The sequence below is a fragment of the Onychostoma macrolepis genome, chromosome 17 (assembly GCF_012432095.1).
Source record: "Onychostoma macrolepis isolate SWU-2019 chromosome 17, ASM1243209v1, whole genome shotgun sequence".
Classification (NCBI taxonomy): Eukaryota; Metazoa; Chordata; class Actinopteri; order Cypriniformes; family Cyprinidae; genus Onychostoma; species Onychostoma macrolepis.
Genome location: NC_081171.1, coordinates 1,787,152 through 1,812,837, shown reverse-complemented (window position 1 = coordinate 1,812,837; position 25,686 = coordinate 1,787,152). Strand labels below are relative to the sequence as shown.

The window sequence follows — 25,686 nt, the reverse complement described above, 5'->3', positions numbered from 1 at the left end:
TTATCTCATGCTGCTAAACAACAGTACACCTACATCTAATTTATTTCAGTCTAGTTTATTTTGAATTATCATTTTTATATAATTATTTAAATTATATGCATATATTTATATATCATTTATTTTGTTCTATCAATTTTTTCTTTTCTTTTCTTTTTTCATTTGAATTATATTTCAAGTTAAAAGTTAAAAATCCAGGATTTTTTTTTTTTTTTAATGTTTAACAAGTGCATGATGCTTACAAATATATTTTTATAAAGTTATTTAAATGTGTATACTTTCATAATGTACTTAATTTTTATTTATTTTTTTTACATTTTTGCATTTTACTTTCTTGTTTTCAGTTGAATTATATATAAATAAATAAATAAATATATATATATATATATATATATATATATATTGATTTTATTTATTTATTTATTTTAATGTTCAACAAAAGCATGGTTTCCAAATATATTTGATATATTTATTTAAATGTGCATATATATAAACACACACACACACACACATACATATATATACATTTATTTATTTATTTATTTATTTATATAAAATGCATTATGTTGCATCTATTTTTTCTTATAAAATTGTTTATTTTGAATTATATTTGTTTTATTTTAATTATATTTGTTTTATATGAATATTCATAAATAATTGATTGAAATGTGAATATATTTACATATAATTCATCTAATTTTTAGTTCAAAGAAAATCCAAGAAAAAAAAAAAATTCAACAAATGCATGTTGTTTCCAAATAAATATTATGTGTTTACTTCAATTTATGTAAATGTAAGCATTTAAATGTAATTTATTTAGTTTAATTTCAAATAATTTAATTTGTTTTGTTTTTCAGTTTCAGTCAACCAGTAATCATCATGTTAATCATGATCTCAATATTGACCAAAATAAATGTCATTATAATTTTGCCATAATCAAGCAGCCTTAAGAGAAAGTTTAATGTGCTTGTCACTGACACACTATTATAGCTTTTGATAATATACTGTGTTTGATTTTGTTCTCATATTTTTTATTTAGCATTAGGTTATTTAGTTTGTTATTTTAGTACTTCAACTTAAACTAAATGAAAAAGAGAAATGTTGCCATGTCAACTAACTGAGGTTTTTAAAAAATATATATTTCATTTCAGTTAATCTTTATTTTATTTGAAGTAATATAAATGCATTTGTATGGCTTCTAACCCTGGTTCTTGCACACTAGTTTCTCTGTAAATGAAGTTGAATGTCTGAGCACATATACAGTGAATAAGGAGCAGGTATGCAGGTGTGTGTGTGTGTGTGTGTGTCTGACCGCTCCTCAGGGCTCTCCACATGGAAGGTGCGCTCAATGACAGTGGTCCACTGCAGGCAGCGTATGATGAATGTGTTGGGTTTGGGCCGCTCCGTCTTCATCAGCTGACACTCTGGACACATCCGGGGAAAACCACACCAGAGACACGGACAGCGAGAGAAATGACGGCAGCAATCATTTATCTTTATCTGAGAGTTTCTCCAGCACTACATTACACACACTCAGTAGGGAGCAGCGAACAGGTGCACTGCGCTTCACTCCGCACGCGCTCACATGCAAACCTTACACACACTTCAACAACTCATGCACCTTATAAGGGAAAATCTGAGCTAAAACAGAAGCTAAAACCTACTGACAGCATGCAACAGAAAATCATTTCCACTCGCCTTCATAAATTCTGCATGGTTATAATTATTCTCATTTTCTGTCTGATATTGTGTGCAATAATATTAATTGAAAATGTGATGTACTCCTAACATTTGCTCACAAGGATGTTTTGCAATGTTGGAAATTAAGTTTTATATCTAAAAAGTTGGTGAGATGCAAACAAAGGTTTAATATTTTGAATCAGATTTTATTTTTAGATTTTCTCTTTTTAAATTTAAAGTTTTGGTAATTTTACTGTGCGTTTTTTGTCATATATATTAGTTTTTTTAAATTTATTAGATTAAGTATATTTAGGTTTTAGTTATTTTAGTACTTAAAGTTAACAAAAATGAAAAATGTTAGCTGGAATAAAACAAGTTAAAAAAAATTTTCTTATATTTTATAGTACCAAAAATGTTTTAAGTTTTTTTTTTTTTTTTTTAGTGATAATAAAACATAGTTTTTCAGAAACATTTTTAAAACAATTTTCAATTTTTAAATCTTTTTTAACTTGACACAGGATCTTAAAAATGCAAAGCTCTTGGAAGACATTAGGAATTAGAAGTTAGGAATAATTATGATTTTTATTGTTTTTGAAAGAAGTGTTTTCTGCTCACCGAAGCTGAATTTATTTAACTAAAAATACAGTAAAAACACTAATATTGTGAAATAGTATTACAATGTAAAACAGCTGTTTTCTATGTGAATATCTGTTAAACTGTAATTTATTTCTGCGATCAAAGCTGAATTTCCAGCATCATTACTCCAGTCTTCAGTGTCACATGATCCTCCAGATATTTGAGACTTCTTTCAAAAACATAAAAAAAAATCTAAATTTTTCCAAACTTTTGACTGATGTTGTATGTTTGGTAACAATTCTGTCACTTTGCATAATATTGTGCGTAATAATATACTACTTGCTTTACTATTTGCTCACAAAGGTGTTTTGCGATGTTAGAAATTGTGTTTTGTATCTAAAAGTTAAACTCAGTGAGAGCATTAATTGGGGAAAAATGCTTTTCTAGAAGCATTTTTATTTTTAATTTGCTAAATTATTTTTTAACTTGACAGCATCTTAAAAAGCAAAGCTCATGGCAGAAGACGCTGGAAAAACAGCGAGATGTGATGCAACGGTCAAAGACGTCCATCTAAAACAGCGAAAAATAAGCACATATTGATTTTACACCTCTTTAAATTTTGCATGGTAACAATTCTGTCACTTTGCATAATAATCAACATGAATATTGTGCATTTATCTGATTTTACTAAACAACAGTATACCCCTACTGCATACATTTTTAGTTATATATCGTTCATTTTTAAATTTTATTATAATTTTTTATTTATATATTTATTATACATGCTTTTTTATTATTGATTTTCTATATACATACATACATATATTTTGTTTTATCAATTTTTTTTTCCTTTTTTAGTTGAATTATATTTAAAGATCAAAGAAATCCAATAATTATTTTTTTAAGTTCCACAATCATGTCAATAAATGTTATTGTGGTAAATATAAAAAACTTGTTAATAATCAGCGCAAAGTCTCGTTTTTTGTCATTTTGCATAATAATCAACATTAATATGTTGTTTCCTCCTAACATTTGCACGTGTAAGGGTGTTTTGCGATGTCAGAAATGAATTTTTACATCTAAAAAGTTGCAAGCTTCACGTGGCCAATCTGATATTGATGATCAATAAATGCCGCTTGTGTTTTCCTTTCACACACGGATGCTTCTGCGATTTGTGCGTCCGAGGAAAACGGGAATGTCATCAGTTGTTAAAAACTCAAACTCACGTCTTTTTCTTCAGAGAGCAGGCGAAATAAGCTGCGTCTGTGTTCTCTGCCCTCAAAAGTGCTCACTCAAAGAGGAAAACTTATGCTTTCAGCGCCACAAAGCACAATCGCCTCCAATATCCAGCAGCGATTCTGCCAGCGCGTTCCCGCGAACATATGTCGAGGAGCGAGCGTGGAGGAGACATGTGTCACGTAAGAGACGACACAAACGGCCTGTCGACGAGATGGAGGACCCGGGTGAGACCACCACTGAGATCCAACGCTTCAACCCGAGCCTCCATCAGCGGCGAGATAAATAATGAGGATCAGCCACTTAATAACCACTATATTTCACAAGTGTCAGGGAGGAAGCGTTCTCTTGAACAAACATTATGGCTGTCTAATTAGTCTGTTCAATCATCTCAACAGTTTTCGCAGCGATGGCGGGGCTTCTTCGCTAAATTCTGCTGAGGTGCGACTGGAGGAGACGGCCTGGATGTGTTTAATATGTTCTGCACGTCCCTCGAGGAAACACAAAACTGTTTGAGTTGATGGAGGTCAGATGGAACTAGTAGAAGAATAACATCAAGTCCAGCCATGCATAATAAATTACATTAAGCATGCACGAAATACACTGCGATTGCTTTTATATTTACAATATTTTTTAATACATGCTTCTCATTTATGAAAACTTAGCCGCAACTTTAGTCTTAAATGCATTTTTGAACCATTTAATGTGTCGTTTATCAAACTAAATGTATAATATGCACTAATTATTATTATTTTTTAAATAACTTATAAATAAAACTACCTAGCATGTTGCAAATTTACCTGAAGTTATATATTTACATTAAGCACGCACGAAATACACTGCTATCAGTTTTCTATTTACAATATATTTCATTCTCGCTTCACATTTCCATGTATTGTGTTATGTGTTAAAACTCTGTTTTGAACTTTCTCTGTGGCATTTATCAAACAAAAATGTGTATTATGTACAAGTTTCATAAAAACAAATACTTCAGAAGGTGCTAAAAAATACGTATCATGTTGCAAATTAACCTGGAATAAAAAAATTAAAAAAAAGCAATTTTAAAGTTTATTTCCGTCATGGAATAAAAAAATTAATAAAAAGGTAATTGAGACTTTTTACCTTTTTCTGAGTTTATATCTCAAAATACAAACTTTATATCTCAGAATTCTGAATTGCAAGTTTATATTTCACAATTCAGACATTTTTTTCAGAATTGCAAAATATAAACTTAGAATTGTGAGAAAAAAAGTCTAAATTGCCAGATATAGGCAAAAAGTCTGAATTATGAAATACAAAGTTGCAATTTCCATTTTTTTTTTTTTTTTTTTTTGGAGACAAGCTTATTCACAGCCTTTTTTTCTTGTAAATTTTGACTTTATTTCTCACAATTCAGGCACAAAAAAGCCAGAATTGCCAGATAAAAAGATTTTCTTAATTCTATTTCGGGAATAAAAAGCTTCCATGTCTCTTTTTTTGTCTGACTTTGTTTTACACAAAGTAACTAAACTGCATTTATTTAAGAAATTGCACACCATTCGCTCGAGTAAACATGCACTGCATGTCATAAAAACATTATTGCTGTTCACATACACATGTAGTTTACACAATGCACATTATGAGGTGTGAAGCTGGATTCACACACGTGCATACACATACGTTACGATCTCAGATTTACTGCAGACCGTAGTAAGTTATGGTCTTTGTGAGAGACTCACGTGCCACGGAGAAGTTGTTTAACGGCGTCTCCAGCTGATCCACGTCCTGCGGCCGCTCCTTATAGCCGATAAACGTACCGTCACTCTTCAGCAAGAAATACCGCGGCCTCCACGTCTTTATGTACTCTCCTGTGAAACGGAGAGAGAAAGCTAAATAAATACACAAGCTTTTATTTAATATTAACAGTAAAAGTGCAGATTAACCCAAAAGTGTGTAGCCACCTAAAATCTACAATACAGAGCAACGTTTAATGAACGCATATATGACCAATGCCAACAACTCTCAGTCATTTTCAGCCTGTAAAGCCTCTAAATGATCAACACGATCAAACTTTGCCGTTAAACCGGTCACACACAATCTACTCCATGTGTTTGGATCATTTCAATCTCATCTAAGACATATTATTGGAGATATAGTGATATTTACATCATTTTGTGTCAGTATCTGCTCTGCTGTTATTAAGATCTCATTGATTTACAAGCATCAGAATTTCATCTATATTTCATCAAATATCAGCATCTGCACCAAATTGCATATTTTACTCAGTTTGAGTCTCTGAATAAACGAAAGCATGCAAACTTTATAAAGGTTTTTAAAAATATATATATTTGTCTGTCTTTGTTTAATGTTCCATTAAAAACTCAACTTTTTATCTCATAATTATGACTTGCTATGTCAATTTCTACTGTTTATCTCAAAATTATGACTTTTGTAATCTCAAATTATGATTATCATACTTATGACTTTCTCTTAACTTAATTTTCTTTCTCACGGCAATCTCATAACTTTTATCTCATAATTAAGGCTTTTTATCTCAAAATGGACTTAGGGTCTTAATTATGACTTTTGTATCTCAATATTATAACTTCATATCATAATTATGACATTTCTCTCAAAATTACGACGTAGTGTGTCATAATTATGACCTTTCATCTCAATTATGACTTAGTACGTTAATTTCGACTTCTCATAATTTTGACTCATAATTATAACTTTTTATCTCATAATTAAGACTTAGTATGTTTATATGTATAATTTCTACTTTTATCTCAAAATTAACCTTTGATGTCATAATTTTGACTTTTTGTCTCATAATTATCACTTTTTATCTCAAAGTTATGACTGTGTCATAATTATGACCTTTTTCTCAAAATCATGAATTAATGTGTCATAAAGACTTTCTGTCATAATTCCAACTTTGTACCTCAAAATTATGGCTTATGTCCGAATTTTGACTTCCAATCTCATAATTATGACCTTTTATCTCATAATTATGACTAAGTCATAAGTTCAATTATGACTAAATGAACCACAAAATCCTGAAGTATCAAATATGCAAACTTAAATAAACTGTTTCAATAGACTTTCTGACTGTTCTGACTATTATGATTATTTCACATGTCAGGCTTCACGGGGTTAAAGACCTTTATTGAACAGAGAGCTAAATCTTTAGAAAATGATTTTAACTGTGTAATGAAAGAATGACTCAAGCATGCATCTAAATTTAGATGTAAAACCTTTTTGAGCTCCAAACAACAGCATGACAACAGCAAAACACCTCCGTTTCCAAAACAGCACAAGAGAGACCGACCCAAAGCTGCTGCCGTATTCTGCAAGCGAAATCAATTTGTGCTGAGGACGGTGCAGAAATCACTGCACCAGATGTTGCGGAATTGGAAATGAAAAAACAGAGAGAGTCTGCAGCACGTCAGAAACACAGAGACAGTTTGAATAGTTATCCAGGAAAAGTGTAATTTATTTTTAATTACGGGAGTTGAATATTAACCCCATGCAGGGTCTGAGCAAGCTGTCCCTAATTGGCCCATTTCCTCTGTCACTAAAGTGTGGATGTATCACGGCAAACGTCTGTCTCGCTGATTTTTAGCGGCTTTCGGCTCATTTCAGCTGTGACAGACCAGAGGAGCAGCGACTGGCCCGTAACAGAGCAACTACACATGCATTTGTCATCTAAACTCATAATCCTGCTGCCAAACATGAGGCTTTTACAGCCGCTTCACACAAACTTCAGACTTCACAATGAGCTTCATGCCCGTTTTCTAACTTTTCCTTTTTTGCAGGACCGTTCACATGATGATGAGCAAGTTAAGATCTGCAAATGTGAAGCTCAGTGGTGTTGGATAATGCTATTGAATAGAATATGCTTTATGAAATATGTTTTGGACTTCATGAACAGCAGCTAGAGCGAACACAAAACACAGACATATACAACCACACTAATGATTTAGGCAAAGGCTTTCCCCAAATGGGTTTGTGAACCCCTGAAGGTGTGTGAGTTGATAAAAAATGTCAAATTAAAATAGTTGTAAAATAAAAAGTCAAAATACAGCACTTACTAAAATGATTAAAATCATAAGAATGTAAAATTGAAATAAAAACACTAAAAATAAATCATAAAAATTTAAAATATTATAATAAATATTTAAAAGAAATCAAAAGAAAACCATTACTAAAAAATAATAAAATTGTAAAAATTCAATTTTATAATAAATATTTAAAAAAATAAAAACACAAATACAACACAAATAAAAAAAAAATTAAAATAGTAAAATCGTAAGACGGTAAAAATTTAAATAATCAATTTTCAAAATACAACTCTTCCTAAAAATTACTAAAATCATAAGAATGCAAAAATGTAAAAAATAAATAAATAAATAAAAATAAAACACTAAAAAGAAATAAGAAAAATGTAAAAAATTATAATAAATATTTTTTAATTAAAAACTGACAAAACACAACACTTGCTAAAAATGATTCGAATCATAAAAATGTCAAATTGAAATGAACAAATAATTTCCAAATGAACACAAATCAAAGTAAAAGCATTTGCTAAAAATGAATTAAATCATAAAATGTAAAATTATATTACATATTTTTAATAAAAGCAGTGAAAATACAATGCTTACAAAAAAAAGTTAAAATCATGAGAATGATGCAAAATTGAAATAAATTAATCATTTCCAAATAACACTATTTGCAACTTTCAAATAAAACCAAATCAGAGAACTGTGTACATGCAAATGTGTTGTTAAATTATTGAAATATTAAGTCAAAATCTTGAAGTAAGTATTTTCGCTCAAAGGGGTTCGGCTGATAAGAATCTTTGGGAATCGCTGGTGTAACGAGACAGTTTACAGTACAGTCTAATAACAAATAACAAACCATGAAACACATCCTACTGGTGTGTGCGTGAGTGAGTGAGTGTGTGTGTGTGTGTTTTTGAGTGTGTGTGTGTGTGTGTGTCTGTGCGCGAGTGAGTGAGTGAGTGAGTGAGTGTGTGTGTGTGTGTGAGTGAGTGAGTGAGTGAGTGAGTGTGTGTGTGTGTGTGTGTGTGTGTGTGTGTGTGTGTGTGCGCGTGGCGAGTGAGTGAGTGTGAGTGAGTGAGTGAGTGTGTGTGTGTGTGTGTGTGCGTGCGTGAGTGTGTGTGTGCGTGAGTGTGTGTGTGTGTGTGTTTGAGTGTGTGAGTGAGTGAGTGAGGAGTGAGTGAGTGAGTGAGTGAGTGAGTGTGTGTGTGTGTGTGTGTGTGTGTGTGTGTGTGTGTGTGTGCGCGTGGCGAGTGAGTGAGTGTGAGTGAGTGAGTGAGTGTGTGTGTGTGTGTGTGTGTGTGCGTGCGTGAGTGTGTGTGTGCGTGAGTGTGTGTGTGTGTGTGTGTGTTTGAGTGTGTGAGTGAGTGTGTGTGTGTGTGTGTGTTTGAGTGTGTGTGTGAGTGTGTGTGTGTGTGTGTGTGTGTGTGTGTTTGAGTGTGTGTGTGAGTGAGTGAGTGAGTGAGTGTGTGTGTGTGTGTGTGAGTGTGTGTGTGCGTGAGTGTGTGTGTGTGTGTGTGTGTGTGTGTGTGTGTGTTTGAGTGTGTGTGCGTGAGTGTGTGTGAGTGAGTGTGTGTGTGTGTGTGTGTGTGTGTGTGTGTGTGTGTGTTTGAGTGTGTGTGTGTGTGTGTGTGTGTGTGTGTGTGTGTGTGTGTGTGTGTGTGAGTGTGTGTGAGTGAGTGAGTGAGTGAGTGAGTGAGTGAGTGAGTGTGTGTGTGTGAGTGTGTGTGTGTGTGTGTGTGTGTGTGTTTGAGTGTGTGTGAGTGAGTGTGTGTGTGTGTGTCTCTGTAAGTTTGCTGAAAGTAGAGCAGCGCTCCAGAGTGTCCGGCCGTCTCTCTCTCTCTTCAGCGCTTCAATAAAGCTAAAGCATTACAAATGAGTCCACCTGATTCACAACAACTGGGGAGGAGCAGAGCGGACGCCGCAGCCGCCACAACATCTGTCCTTCAGCCCTGTGTACTTAAGACTCTCATCCACAGCAGATGCCCAATATGTTATTACGTCTGCTGCCATTTTTCATCATGGCACGACGGGATGCACCTCGCTCAAACTTGTTCTGCAGGATAAGAGGTTTTGGCGATCAAAAACACACACCAACTTTAGGAAGTAAAGCATGTACATTAGAGCAAATGTGATGAATCGCTGCTTGTGTTCCTCATTTATATGCTACGCTGCTTTGCATCTGCTAAATGATAAATGAGGTCATTTTTGTCATTTTTTGAAAGAAATTAATACTTTTTATTAATCAAGGATGAATTAATTTAATCAAAAGTGATGGTAAAATGTTACAAATAATGCTACAAAACATTTCTATTTAAATAAATGATGAACTTTCTATTGATAAAAAATAGTGAAATTTCTTATATATATATATATATATATATATATAAATAAAAATATACATACTATATATACTATATATTTAATAAAAACAGTCAAAAGTTACTATAAATTATTAAAATAGGAATGTATACATGAAATACTGTAAATGATTTTAAAATAAAAATAAAACACTTACTGAAAATGAATAAATCATTAAAAGTTTACATTCTAATAAACATTTTTAAAATAAAAGGTATCAAAATACAGCAGTTATTAAAATTATAAGAATGTAAAACTTAAAAAAAAAAAAAATCCAAATAAAATTAAAATTTATAAAATTAATTTAAAATTAAACACTTCCTAAAAACTAAATCATGAAATAAATGAAATAAAAAAAAATATATAAAATTATAATAAATATTTTTAAATTCAGCTTTACATCATGGAAATAATAAATATAAATATTCTAATATATTATAAAATTAACAAATTATATAATGTAAAATATAATACATTTTATATAATAATAATAATATAAGCATAAATTGAAATAAAACACTTCCTAAAAACGAAATCATGAAATAAATGAAATAAAAATAAAAATATAAAATTATAATAAATATTTTTAAATTCAGCTTTACATCATGGAAATAATAAATATACATATTCTAATATAATATAAAAGTAACAAATGATCTAATATAAAAAATAATACATTTTATACAATAATAATATTTATAAAAATGATATAATATAGTATATAAAATAGAAAGAAGTTAATTAAATTTTATTTTTTTAAGTATATTTCACAACATTACAGTGTTTATTGTATTTTCAGTCAAAAAAATGCAGCCTTCGTGAGCAAAAGAGACATGAAATGTTAAAAAATCTTATCAGCCCCAAACTTTTGAATGCTAGCATATAAATAGCATCAAAAAATATGATTAAGGTAAGATATTCTTGTATCTGGGTTGTGTGTTTTAAGATAGAGATCAGTTTTACGTGAGCATCTCAAAACCACATCCATTCAGAAGAAACCCAGAAGTGCTCTATCTGTCCGTCTGATGCCAACTGAGTCGCAGGACAGTATGTCCACCGTATAACACTTGACACGTCCAGCCCGACATCAGGACCTTTCACACAGAAACACTAAACTACTGCTGTTGTGTGAGACGCTGCATCGACCGCAGCACGTCTGCTAATGCGTCTCAAACACACAGACAGCGCAGGCCTGACGGGCACCGACAGATGTGTGTGTGTGTGTGTGTGTGTGTGAGTCAGGTCTTCACGCCAGCCACGGACAGCTCATTCGTGACGGACACATGCACACAAACACACGAATGCATCCATAAACAAACACAGAAGTCTGGTGTGTCACAGGTTCCTGTTTCTCAGTCAAACAGCAGCAACTTCAGCTCAATAAAAGTCAGACCTAAACATTCAGTGCATGCTTATTTGTGCAGCACTTTTCACAATGCATATCTTCTACAGAAAAATATACAATGTCACTTGGCAAAATATAACTCTTAAAAACTAGAGTTCAATGAATCTGAGCCTGAAAAATGTTTTTAATTAAAATAAACCAAAAGACAGAGGGTTATACATTTTTATGTAAGCTTTTATGCAAGAGAAAAAATAAATGTTTTTTTATGGTTCTGGAGAAATACTTAATAAAAAGTGTTAAAATCTTGACATCACATATTGTACATTATATTAAAAATCTTGGGGTCACATATTGAATAGTAAATATAATATTAATTAATTATATATTAAAACACACACACACACACACGTATATATATATATATATATATATATATAATGTTTTAAACAATCTCTTCTGCTCACTAAGGCTGCATTTATTTATCATAAATACAGTAAAAATTGTGAAGATTTTATGTAAGAGAAAAAATAAATGTTTTATTTTTCTGTATAGTTATGCATAAATACACAAAAATACATTGTTAAAATTTATAAAAATTAAAATACATTTTTAATTAATTTAAATATAAAATGTTAAATATAAAATTTATAAAAATTATATCTATCTATCTGTCTGTCTATCTATATATATATATATATATATATATATATATATATATATATATATATATATAAAATACAGTAAAAACAGCTGTTTTCTATGTGAATATCTGTTAAACTGTAATTTATTTCTGTGATCAAAGCTGTATTTTCAGCATCATTACTCCAGTCTTCAGTGTCACATGATCTTCAGAAATCATTCTAATATGCAGATTTGCTGCTCAAGAAACTTTACTGATTATTATCAATGTTGAAAACAGCTGTGCTGCACAATATTTTTGTGGAAACCGTCATACATTTTATTTTTCAGGATTCACAGATGAATAGAAAGTTCAAAAGTACAGCATTTATTTGAAATAGAAATCTTTTAAGCATATAAAACCACTATCGCAAAGCATTGTGGGAACGCAGATGCTGTCAGACCAAACGTGCATTGTTTCTCACACACACACACACACTTGTGTCATGTGACCGCTTTGTGGCCACCACATCCGTCTGACCGTCTCCTCATCTCTGTCACCTCTGTTTTCTCCTGTAAACTCGAGTGTTTTCCTCTCAGCTCTTCCTCTTTCTCACACTCAGCACTTCTACTTTTCTTACACGCGCCTCTTGTTTTGCTCAGATCAGTGACGCAGACGCAAACCAGGAACAATCACACAGCTCTTCATGCAGTTTTGCGTGTATTGATGCTGTCGCACACATTACCTGTGACTGACTGATGCTACTGCAGTGTGTGTGTGTGTGTGTGTGTGTGTGTGTGTGTGTGTGTGTGTGTGTGTGTGTGTGTGTGTGTGTGTGTTTCTGTGACAGTAAACAGGGAACATCTAAACAAATTAGATTCTGAAGAAACAGACCATTGTTTGCCAAACATCTCAGACGGACACAGTCACATTACATTTACATTTAGTCATTTAGCAGGCGCTTTTATCCAAAGCCACTTACAAATGAGGACAATACCTGTATTTATTTATATACATAGTATTAATTTCTTTTTAAAAAAGAAAGAAAAAAAAAATACTGATCCCAAACATTTTAACAGTGTATAATGTTACACAAGATTTCTATTTTGAATAAATTCTGTTCTTTTTAACTTTTTATTCCTCAAAGTATCCTGAAAAAATGATCACAGGTTCCAATAAAATATTAAGCGGTAAAAACTGTTTTCAACATTGATGATAAATCAGCATATTAGAATAATTAATGAGTAATGATGCTGAAAATACAGCTGCGCATCACATAAATAAATTACAGTTTAATAGATATTCACATAGAAAACAATTATTTTGAATTGTAATAATCTTTCACATTTTTACTGTTTTTATTTCAGTTTTTTTTTTTTATCAAATAAATGCAGGCTTGATGAGCAGAAGACACTTCTTTAAAAAACATAAAAAAATTGTACTGATCCCCGAACAGCAGTGTACGTATATACAATGACAAAATAGAAATATTGTACTTTATATATTATAATAATGTATAGTATAGTTTGTATGTGTGTATGTGTATTATACTTTATATATTATACAATATTCATAATATTAATGATTTTATGATAACATATAGTAAGAAGAAATATTTGATATTCTGAACTATTATAAATTAACATGAAAATGTTATATTTAAATTATATATATATATATATATATATATATATATATATATATATATATATATATATATATATATATATATATATATTTTTTTTTTTTTTTTTTACCTTTCTACCAAAGTCAGATAACTTTGGTAGAAAGGTATGTAATGAATTGGGTTGAATAGCTGTCAGCTGTTAAATTTAAGAACCAATTACCAAGAAATGCTTCATTTTGTTGAGTCTGTGTGTAAAAACATCACATTAGCAATTAAAGAAAAAACACTTCAGCAAAACATGCTCAGCTCAAAAGTGTCTGAATAATTTTTGCTCCCAAATTTTTCTGGTAGTCCACTGTATGAAGAGTTTTTGGGTGTAATATATCACAAAAAATAAATACATTTATTTTGCTATCCTCACCTACATAAATGAACTAGACACTCTTTAAAATAAAGGTGCTTCACGAAGATGTCATAGAAGAACCTTTTTGTCTAAATGGTTCCATAAAGAACCTTTAACATCTGAAGAACCTTTCTGTTTCTTTGTGGCGAAAGAAGGTTCTTCAGATTATAAAAAGGTAAGATTGAGACGGTTCTTTAAAGAACCTTTGACTGAATGCTTCTTTGTGGAACCAAAAATGCACCTTTATTTTTTAAGAGCGTAGTGTCCTGCACCCACAAGCAAACAAAATATCCAAAATTATATCTGGTGTCTGAATAATTTGAGTTTCTGAAAGAGTTCCTGACACTTCCGGAGACTTTGACGCTTGGGACGGGAGCCGCCGGTGACAGGCAGTGTGTGAGCGGAGAAAGGAGGCGTTTAAGGAAGCAGAGGAGGAGAGCTGCAGGATTTAGGGAATTAAAGTCTCTGAACACCGGGAATGGGGGGAGAGGCTCTTTTGTTGGTTTTTCCTGGGCCTCCCCCTCGGAGCGGGGATCCTGCAGCTGTGGGTCGAGCCGTCTTCTGCATATCAATGAGCCAGCGGTCCAGCGGAGGGCCGTCCCCACGGCCAGCGCTAACCAGGACCCCATGTTTAAAATGCAGAGGCATCGTTTTCTCTGTTGTCTAATATAATCTTATAATCTTATAATAACATATCTAATATAAAGTAGTATAACAAAATTATTAATTAATTAATGAATTAATTACAATACTAATATATATATATATATATATATATATATATATATATATATATATATATATATATATATATATATATATATATATATATATATACACATACACAGTATATACGAAATGTGTTTTGTTGAATGCTTAGCTAGTGGTTTCGGTTTCTTTAAAATAAAATAAAATAAAATAAAATAAAATAAAATAAAATAAAATAAAATAAAATAAAATAAAATAAAATAAAATAAAATAAAATAAAATAAAATAAAATAAAATAAAATAAAATAAAATAAAATAAAATAAAATAAAATAAAATAAAATAAAATAAAATAAAATAAAATAAAATAAAATAAAATAAAATAAAATAAAATAAAATAAAATAAAATAAAATAAAATAAAATAAAATAAATATCTGATCTGTGGCCAGCCAGTGCTAAAATGTAGAAAAAAGACCTAATATATGCAATAAATAAATAAATAAATGAAAATTAAAGGACTAAACGTATTTTGTTGAATGCTTAGCTAGTGGTTTCTTGAGAAACGAAATAAAATAAAATATAAAATACAATAATAATAAATTTAAAAAATTAAATAAAATATCTCTGCCAGTCAGTGCTAAATTGTAGAAAAAGAATTAATATATGCAATAAATAATTATATTAACTAAATTCACAAATTTAACACATACATGTAATATTTTTTAAATTTTATTTGTTTTTATCTCTATACTGATACATTATTTTATATATATATATATATATATATATATATATATATATATATATATATATATATATATATATATATGTTGTCAATTTAAACCATTGAAAAAAACTAAACGCACTAAACTCTATATAGACCTAAAATAAATATCATAAAATATTTCATAATATCCTGTGTGCATAACTAGTGTAGGGTTTAATGTATTTTGTTGAATGCTTTGTATGAAGTGGTTTCTTGTGCAAAATAAAATAAAACATCACTATTGTTCAATATTGTCCAGAGATTGTTACATTAAAGTTACATTAAAGAATTTGGTATGATTAGAAAACAAATATGCCCTCATATAGGTAACAGATGCCCCTGCAAATCAATTCCAGGAGGCAAAAATTCCCCCTTCACGAAAACAAAGTCCGTTCCTGAGTTTGGTCTCTGCATCCTGGCACTGCCAAGCAGCAGCTTAAACTCTTCCGCAGTTTCTCCATCTTCTCCTGCCTTTCTCCTTTTCTTCCCGTCTTTTGTTGGTGGCGTTTTTCATTGCAGCTGGATCAGAGGGAGCGTTTGGCAGCCACCACTGTTGCCGCTGGGGCGGGTTTTGCCACCGTACAAGAGAAAAGGGGGCAAACGGAGGCGCGGGGGAGGAGGAGAGGGCTCGGCCGCTCTTTCTCACGCTCGTAAGAAAGGCTTCACTTCTTCTCGCCGGCCACAGGCACCTGCTGATTACCATAGAGACACTGTGGGAAGTTTTTCCCCTCCGCTGCTTTTTGTGTTCTAGATTCTTCCCCCCCTTTTCGTTCCGGTAAACAAGCGCTCCATGGATTAGTTTACTGGGATCACGCAAGGAAAACAAACAAACAGGAACGAAAAATTCCAGCGATCCGTACAGATGCTCGCATGAGTCGCGACAGAACGCAGTTATTGTTGTGAGAGTGTGACCTGCGCTGGGAAAATAGCAGCTCAGGATTCTGGGTTCAACAACATAAAGAAAAACATTCGGGATTACAAAACCTGCATATTATATTCACAAGTATTCAATTCACATAATAGAAAACAAAAGGGGAATCAGCACGAGTGTGTCAAAGTGAAACATCTATTAGGAAACTAAATATTGTACTTTAAGTACAAAACTGACAAAAATGAACAATGAATCTTTTAGGAAATTAAATATTTTACTGAAGATTTTCATAGAAAGTGACAAAAAAAAGTTTTTTAAAAAAAGTCAAAGATTTATTAGGAAACAAAATATTTTACTGAACATTTTCATATAAAGTGACAAAAAAGTCAAAAATCTAAATATTTTAGAGAAGATTTTCATATAAAGTGACAAAAAAAAAGTCAAAGATCTATTAGGAAACAAAATATTTTACTGAAGATTTTCATATAAAGTGACAAAAAATGACAAAAATAAATAAAAATCAGAGATCAAAATATTTTACTGACGTGACAAAAATACAAATCTTGAGTAAAATATTTTTATTTCATATAAAGTAACAAAAGTGACTAAAAAGTGATTGTGCACAAAAAGATGAAAAAGATTTTCATATAAGTGACAAAAAAAAAAAAAGTCAAAGATTTTATTGAAGATTATCACAAAGCGAAAAAAAAAAAAAAAGTCAAGATTTATTATGAAACAATATGTTACTGAAGATTTTCATATAAAGTGACAAAAAATAACAAAAAGTCAAAAATCTAAATATTTTAGAGAAGATTTTCATATAAAGTGACAAAAAAAAAAGTCAAAGATCTATTAGGAAACAAAATATTTTACTGAACATTTTCATATAAAGTGACAAAAAAGTCAAAAATCTAAATATTTTAGTGAAGATTTTCATATAAAGTGACAAAAAAATAACAAAAAAGTCAAAAATCTAAATATTTTAGAGAAGATTTTCATATAAAGTGACAAAAAAATAACAAAAAAGTCAAAAATCTAAATATTTTAGAGAAGATTTTCATATAAAGTGACAAAAAAAAAGTCAAAGATCTATTAGGAAACAAAATATTTTACTGAAGATTTTCATATAAAGTGACAAAAAAATGACAAAAAATAAATAAAAATCAGAGATCAAAATATTTTACTGACGTGACAAAAAATACAAATCTTGAGTAAAATATTTTTATTTCATATAAAGTAACAAAAGTGACCAAAAAGTGATTGTGCACAAAAAGATGAAAAAGATTTTCATATAAGTGACAAAAAAAAAAAAAAAGTCAAAGATTTTATTGAAGATTATCACAAAGCGAAAAAAAAAAAAAAAAAAGCCGAAGATTTATTATGAAACAATATGTTACTGAAGATTTTCATATAAAGTGACAAAAAAATAACAAAAAAGTCAAAAATCTAAATATTTTAGAGAAGATTTTCATATAAAGTGACAAAAAAAAAGTCAAAGATCTATTAGGAAACAAAATATTTTACTGAAGATTTTCATATAAAGTGACAAAAAAATGAAAAAAAATAAATAAAAAATCAGATCAAAATATTTTACTGACGTGACAAAAAATACAAATCTTGAGTAAAATATTTTTATTTCATATAAAGTGACCAAAAAGTGATTGTGCACAAAGAAAAATACAGCAAAAGTTTCTTCAAATAATTCAGTGACTGTTGAACCTTGTTGTCACTTTATATGAAAATCTTCAGTAAAATCTTTTGTTTCTTAATGGATCTTGATTTTGAGCTTCCTTTTGTTTTCTATTATCACGTTAATCAGTGCAATATTATCACATTACGATCATCTGAAATAAAGTCCATGACATAAATGACTGCAAATCAGCACTGGAAATTTAGCACTTTAAAGTGTCACAAAACTGCCAGAAAAATCTGGTATTGATGCTTTATGTGAATGAGGCAAGTCTGCTGTCAAACAAAATTGTGATTATCTATCAAATAATCAACAACTGTTTTAAAAAAATGTTGTGAAATGTCACAGATGCTGAACAACGCAACTATTAAAGGTCATTTTCGGCAAATAAAATCAAGAGTTGCAACAGCATAGCAATACTAAAAATCCTGCAAGCCCAGACTTTTGACTAACATCTGGGGCCTTATGTGTACAACTTTGCATAGATTTCATCCTAAAAGTCTGTGTATGCACAAAAGGCAGATTTTCCATAAGCACAAAGGTTTTCTGATTTATAAAACTGTATGTATGCAAGAATCTGCACCAAATTGCCTTCAGTGGAAGATATGCATATACGCCTCTACACATCATCCCCAAAATAACCATATATGGAGCTCATTTTGCAATGCATAACCTCGCATAACCTCATCTGCATATAATTTCCATAAGCATATTCCCATCCATGTGATACTGTGTTTAACAGTAAGACACTATCAAAATATAAGATACAGATTGAATCGTTCTGTTTACTTCATTCTTCAATCAGTCACAGCAGTAAACATGTGTTTGCACAAACTAAACTTTTTTTAAATAAATCCTATGTGCACAAAAAATTGTGCATGCACAAAATGAGCATTGAGATGTGTCTGCAAGCAATTTTACAAGCACATATTGTTTGTTTTTGTTTTTTTAAAGTAAACTTTTGAGTTTATTCGGTCCAATTAGGCAGGAAGAGACTGTCTGGGCTACTCTGATGCCATTAACCTCTCAAACTAGTGACTAGCTCTTCAGCAAACGCTCATTGTAGCTGTATCTTATAAACAGCCCCAGACGACCGATATAAACTCAGCACACTGACTCCTGGAAATGACGTGAAGCCAGTCATTTATATTTACGCATTTAGCACACACTTTTATCCAAAGCAACTTACAAAAGAGGAACAAAAGCAATTCATCAAAAAACCAACAATATTTGTACTATACAATGCCACGGTTATTAGACAACTAGAATAGGAAGACCTGTAGTTCTGTTTTAAAAAAATGTCATGTTTTAAAAAAATCTAAGGGTCTAAAAATCTAAACTTCTAAAATCTAAGGTTCTAAAAATTTCAGGTTCTAAAAATCCAAGGTTCTAAAAATCGAAGCTTCTAAATCTAAGGTTCTAAAATGTAAGGTTCTAAAAATTTCAGGTTTTAAAATCTAAGGTTCTATATAGGGTTCTAGCATCTAAGCTTCTAAAAATTTCAGATATTAAAAATCTAAACTCCTAAAATGCATGGTTCTTACAAGTTTTTACAAATCAAAGATTCAAAATGTAAGGTTCTAAAAATGTCAGGTTTTAAAATCTAAGGATCTAAATATGCAAGCGTTTAAAAACCTAAAGTTCTAAAATCAAAGGCTCATAACCTAAGGTTCTAAAAATCTAGTTCCAGCATTACATCGCAACATTTCCTGTGATGTGAGGGTAACGTTAATCTGCGACACTTGAATCAAACAACCTTTGTGTGATTGCGTAGAATTTTTGAAACCTTTTTTTAACTTGTATAACTTTACTCATCTAAATACAAAGAATCAGTCCTCTCACCCACTTGACAAACACATTCTGGAGCAACAGCAACTCTAACAGCTGAAGATCTCAGCTCATGATGGATGTCAGAGAACACAGCGATCAGAAACACGCCGGCAGACGCGTGGAGGAAGAGGAGAAACACAGAGAGAACGAACAGAAGATGAAGGCAGAGCGAACAGCAGAAAAATGGGCCGGACGTGAAGCACAATTGCAGAGCAGGAGGTTTGGGCACAGAAAAGTAAGCACACAGCGGGTGCGCCGCTGCGGCAGATACGCAGACAGAAGCGGACCCCCACACACACACACGCTCTCCCTCCCTTCTGACAGCTGCACTCTGGCAATTTACATCTCTCCAGCACATTTAGCAGGAGCCTGTCTGCCATCACCCGCAGCACAGGGACCTGCTGGCCTCCAGACAGCAGACAGAGCGCGCTCCACCCGGGGAGCCCTGATCCGCCGCTGCCCCTTCCAGCCAGAGCACCGGCGCTCACGGCTCGGCTCAGCTGTCACGTTTGGACAGTGATGAATAGAGTCAGACGAGAGGAGAGGAGATGCGTGTCGCGCTGGAGTCATCAGAGGACCGTCAAATGAGAAACCAGCTATTTCATGAGCATGTCTAGCAGTAATGAGCTACAGAAAGTCACAATAAAAAGAGAGCACGCTCTTAAAAATAAAGGTTCTTTAGTGGCATCAACGGTTCTGTGAAGAACCTTGAACATCCATGGAACCTTTCAAATGCAGAAGAGGTTCTTTGTTTTAAAATGTTCTTCAAAATGGTTCTTTTAGGAACTGTTCACTGAAAGGTTCTTTGGGGAACCAAATATGGTTCTTCTATGGCATCGCTGCTAAAACACCCTTTTGGAACCTTTATTTTTAAGAGAACTCCATAAAGAACCATCTCTTTCTTAGCTTTTTATAATCTGAAGAATGTCAAAGGATCTTTATGGAACCATTTAGACAAAAAGGTTCTTCTATGGCATCGTGAAGCACCTTGATTTTTAAGAGCGTACAGCCAAATCTATATAACATTTGTTTTCTTTCCTTCAAAAGTTTGGGCTCGGCAACATGTTTCTTTTAAGAAATTAATGCTTTTATTCATCAAGGACACATTAAATTGATCAAAAGTGAGAGTAAAGACATTTATAGTGTTACAAAAGATCTCAATTATATGCCGTTCTTTTAAACTTTCGATTCATCAAAGTATCCTGAAAAATAAAATGTACCACGGTTTCCACAAAAACATTAATGTTTTTAACATTGATAATAATCAGAATTTTTTCCTGAGCAGCAAATCAGCATATTAGAATGATTTCTGAAGATCATGTGACACTGAAGACTGGAGTAATGATGCTGAAAATACAGCTGCGCATCACAGAAATAAATTACAGTTTAACAGATATTCACATAGAAAACAGCTGTTTTAAACTGTAATAAAATTTGACTATTTTTACTGTATTGTTGATCAAACAAATGGTGAACATAAGACACAGTTTTTCCAAAACATTAACAAAATCTTACCAACCCCAAACTCTTGAACAGTAGTTTATATATAAATATACAGTTAGTGTAAAATTAAACGACTCATATTGTGATATACAATTTTAGCCATACCCCTAGAAGCGCTCATTGTATCAAGTATAAACACGATGACTGATTTAAACCAGTGCACATTGATTCTAGGAAACTGTGTATTAGCCGGTCAATAAAACTGTGTGTGTGTGTGTGTCACGATCCATGACAGTGTCGCCTGAAGCTAAAATGAGCCAGTTAGTGTTCAGCAGGTTCTTTTAGTGATATCTGTAAATACTAAGAACAAAAAGGATAAGGATCAAGGCAAATTAACTGTGTACAAAAACTATGCTGGCAGTAAAGCAGGATACCTACAGAACACATACACTAAATAAAACATCCATAACTGAAAGAGAAAGCTAGAAAAGAGACAGAAGAATGTTTGAAATGTGAATGGAAGAGCTATGGTAGAGGTAACATGTGTCGGTGTGATACTCAGAGATTGAGATGTGAGTTTTGTGAGCGGCACACCCACATTCACAGCCACAGACACACCCAGACGAGACCACCACTGACGCCCGCCCGGTGCTCTCTAATCACACCAGCAACCCATCTTTACACACAAACATCTGAAACACACAACTGTGCTTCTGAGCCACTGCATTAACCCTTGCATGGTGTTCGGGTCTGTGGAACCCGTTTTCACTTTTTGTCAAAAGAAAAATGATACAATTAATTATTTTTTCAAACTCATACTCATTGGCCTTGGCTCATTTTCTGTGAAGAACATATATCAGAACAACTTTTCAATGACCACTCACTGTACAACCCCCCCATCCCACACACACATGTGTATTTATGTGTGTGTATGTGTGAGTATGTGTGAGAGAGAGAGTCTGTGAGAGTGTGAGTGTAAGTGTGAGTTTCCTCAAATCATTTGTGTTGTTGAGGAGAGTGTGATCAGATGCACCATTTTCACCAGCTGTAATCATCCCACGGAACATTTAAACTACACCACAAAAAAATCAGATCAAAAAAACAATCAGAAAACCTTAGCAATGGCATAAAAACTCCTGGCAACCACTCACAACACTCTAGCATCATCCTAGCAACCACTCACAACACTCTAGCATCATCCTAGCAACCACATAGCAACACCCAAGTAACCACTCACAATACTCTAGCATCATCCTAGCAACCACATACAACACACTGGCAATCACCCAACACTTTAGCATCGGAGTAACACCCAGGCAACCACTCAGAACAGTCTAGCATCATAGCAACCACATAGCAACACACTGGAAACAACTCAGAACATTCTAGCATCATCGCAACCACATAGCAACACCCTGGAAACAACCCAGAACATTCTAGCATCATAGCAACCACATAGCAACACCCTGGAAACAACCCAGAACATTCTAGCATCATAGCAACCACATAGCAACACCCTGGATACCACTCACAGCACTTTTGCATCATAGCAACACCCTGACAACCACTCAGAACAGTCTAGCATTATATTAACCACATAACAACACCCTGACAACCACTCTGAATAGTCTAGCATCATAGTGTAACGGATGCCAGCTAGTAGGTGCTGTGCAGGTAAACCTCACTCCCCTGATCTCAAGAGACGCTGCAGTCTTCAGCCTCCTTGTTAGTGCGCCCGCCTCCCACGCCGGAGACCCAGGTTCGAGACTCGCTCAGAGCAGGCGAGTGGGACCCGTTACAATAGCAACCACATGGCAAACACTCACAACTCTCTAGTATCATAGCAACACCCAGATAACCACTCTAGCATCACAGCAACACCGTAGCAACCACACAGCAATGCTGTCAAAAGCTCATTCATCAACATTCTAGCAACAACATTTGTTCAGAAAATGTAAATGTCTATTTTTTTTGTTTCTTTTTATTTCTTTGTCCTTTGGACAAAAGAAATACATAAAGTACCTTCATCCAGTAAATATGTAATAGATTCACTTCCCTCCGTTCTAACTGATTTGCCCTTCATTAGCCTAACGAGGGGACGCTTCTTTACAGCAGACACACAGCTCAGACAATGGAGAGTTGAGCTCATGAATCAGGCCTTCACTGGGCTCTTGGCCCCGATGTTCTTTGGCTGCTTCTTTGATGTTTCATGATGTTCTCACTTGGCAGCAAAACAGTACATTTTTGGCTTTGTAAAACATAACCTCTTTACGTTAGTCGGAATGAATCAGACGAACGTATGACGTCAATCCCCTCCACATGCTGAAACACAGAGAGAAGATCTCAAACTGCTGAGCTCTGGCAGACAAAACAGACCTATACAGAACCTCAGAAAACACAAGAGAGACTTTCATTTGCACTTACAAACCCTATGAAACAAAAACGGACATGTATTCATTTCTGGTCCCACTTTATATTAGGTGGCCTTAACTACCATGTACTTACATTTAAATTAATCATTTGGTACAATGCACTTATTGTGTATATACATGTGTTTACATTGTACTTATATTTTTAAAAATACCTGTATGTAGTTACATCTGAAATTAATTTCTGTAATCACATTGATAATTACTCTGTTGACCCATCCCTTACACCTTAACCCACCCTTAAACCTACCCAGACCACCAAACCTGTCCCTAACCTCCCCGTATCCCACCTCAATAGCAGTGTTTTGCAATACAATATGAACACAATAAGTACATTGTACTTATTTTTTGATGTAAGTACATAGTAGTTAAGGCCACCTAATATAAAGTGTGACCTCATTTCTTAATACATGTTGGAAGCAAAATACTTTGTTTTCATAATCTTTCAAGTAACGCAACCCTCACAGGAACATGAATCAACTTAAATAGAGATGTGGACAAAAAATAATGGCACAAAGAAAAGGAGGAACAAAGAAATGTCAGTTTCCAGCACACGAGCACATCAATGCAGAATCAGGAGGCTAATAATGTTTTAACGAAGGAAACGAAAGCACCAGGTCGTTCTCAGATCTAGAATGTGACCTTCTCCGGTACAGGGATTGTGAGGTCGATGCCGTTTATGGAGCGCTTTCGTAGCTGGAGAACTGAATGCCGACTATAACAAACTTTGAATCCTCTTTATAACACGGAAGAAATCCCTCGGCTGCTGCTGTTAAACTATATTTATAGACAAGAGCACAATGACCTGGATTCATAGAGGAACCATCACTGACATAAAAACCCTCACGCTTCAGAAATCTGTCATTATACTCCAACAACAAAGTCAAGATAGTATTGGTGATCAACGTGCAACAAAAAGGCATCTTCTCTGTTTTTAGTAGTTCCAGTGCATCTCTAATGGCATTTACATTCATGCACTCGGTAGATAGATTTGATCTGTTCATGCATTCCCTGGGAATCAATCCCATGGCCTTGAGCTACGGGAAATCAGGAATACTATGCATTAAAGGAATGGTTCATCCAAAATTGAGTACTAATTACGGACTATTTATGGTGCTTTCATAGTGTTTCTTTGTCCTGTTTGGATTTTGACAGCTCCTGGACATATTTCCTAATCCGATCAAGCTTAATTAAACTGTGCACATGAACAAGTGTTTTATCAAAGCGATCTTGAAGGAATCACGATAGGTTTGCATTTCTACGCAGCCGTATTGACAACAACTTACGGAAAGTTGCAATTTTAATGTCAGAATCACTTGAAATGCTGCAAAAAGTGCTCCTTCCTCCATTTTTTGTCTTGTTTTCCAGCATAAATATCTAAATCAAGAATAATGCAAAATTACATTAATTTTAGTTCTGAAGTGAGTTTATGCTGAAAAGAATAGTTTACTCCAAAATGAAAATGTGCTGAAATGTGCTCATCCGCAGGCTATCCGAGATTAGGATGAGTTTGTTTCTTCATCAGATTTGGAGAAATGTAGCATTACGTCACTTGCTCAGCAATGGATGCTCTGCAGTGAATGGGTGCCGTCAGAATGAGAGTCCAAACAGCTGATAAAAACATCACAATAATCCACAGCACTCCAGTCCATCAGTGAACATCTGGAGAAGACAAAAGCTTTAAAGTTTAGAGCTGTTTTGGCTTGTAAACGGTGCTTGATCTGTGCAGATTTCTCTCCTGATTCAGACCAGAACACTTTTTCACTGGAGGAAGCTTTATTATGGATTATGGACTCATATTTGAGTTAAAAACGTCTTAATGCTGGATTTGTTTCAGCTTTTGTCTTCTCCAGATGTTAACTGATGGACTGGAGTGCTGTGGATGTTTTTATCAGCTGTTTGGACTCTCATTCTGACGGCACCCATTCACTGCAGAGCATCCACTGCTGAGACGCTGATGCAATGCTATATTTCTCCAAATCTGATGAAGAAACAAACTCATCCTAATCTCGGATGGCCTGAGGATGAACACATTTCAGCATATTTTCATTTTTGGGTGAACTATT

At 33.1% G+C, this 25,686-nt stretch overlaps 1 protein-coding gene across 1 annotated transcript in view; it reads right to left on the bottom strand.

The window, feature by feature from the left end:
- Window positions 1-25,686, bottom strand: part of akt1 (v-akt murine thymoma viral oncogene homolog 1) — a 55,008-nt gene that overhangs the window by 19,156 nt on the left and 10,166 nt on the right. Inside the window, exons 3-4 of the mRNA XM_058749100.1 lie at window positions 5,208-5,336; window positions 1,310-1,421 (exon numbers count right to left, since the gene is read on the bottom strand). Of these exons, the coding sequence (XP_058605083.1) occupies window positions 1,310-1,421; window positions 5,208-5,336 (241 nt within the window). The remainder of the gene's footprint in view (window positions 1-1,309; window positions 1,422-5,207; window positions 5,337-25,686) is intronic.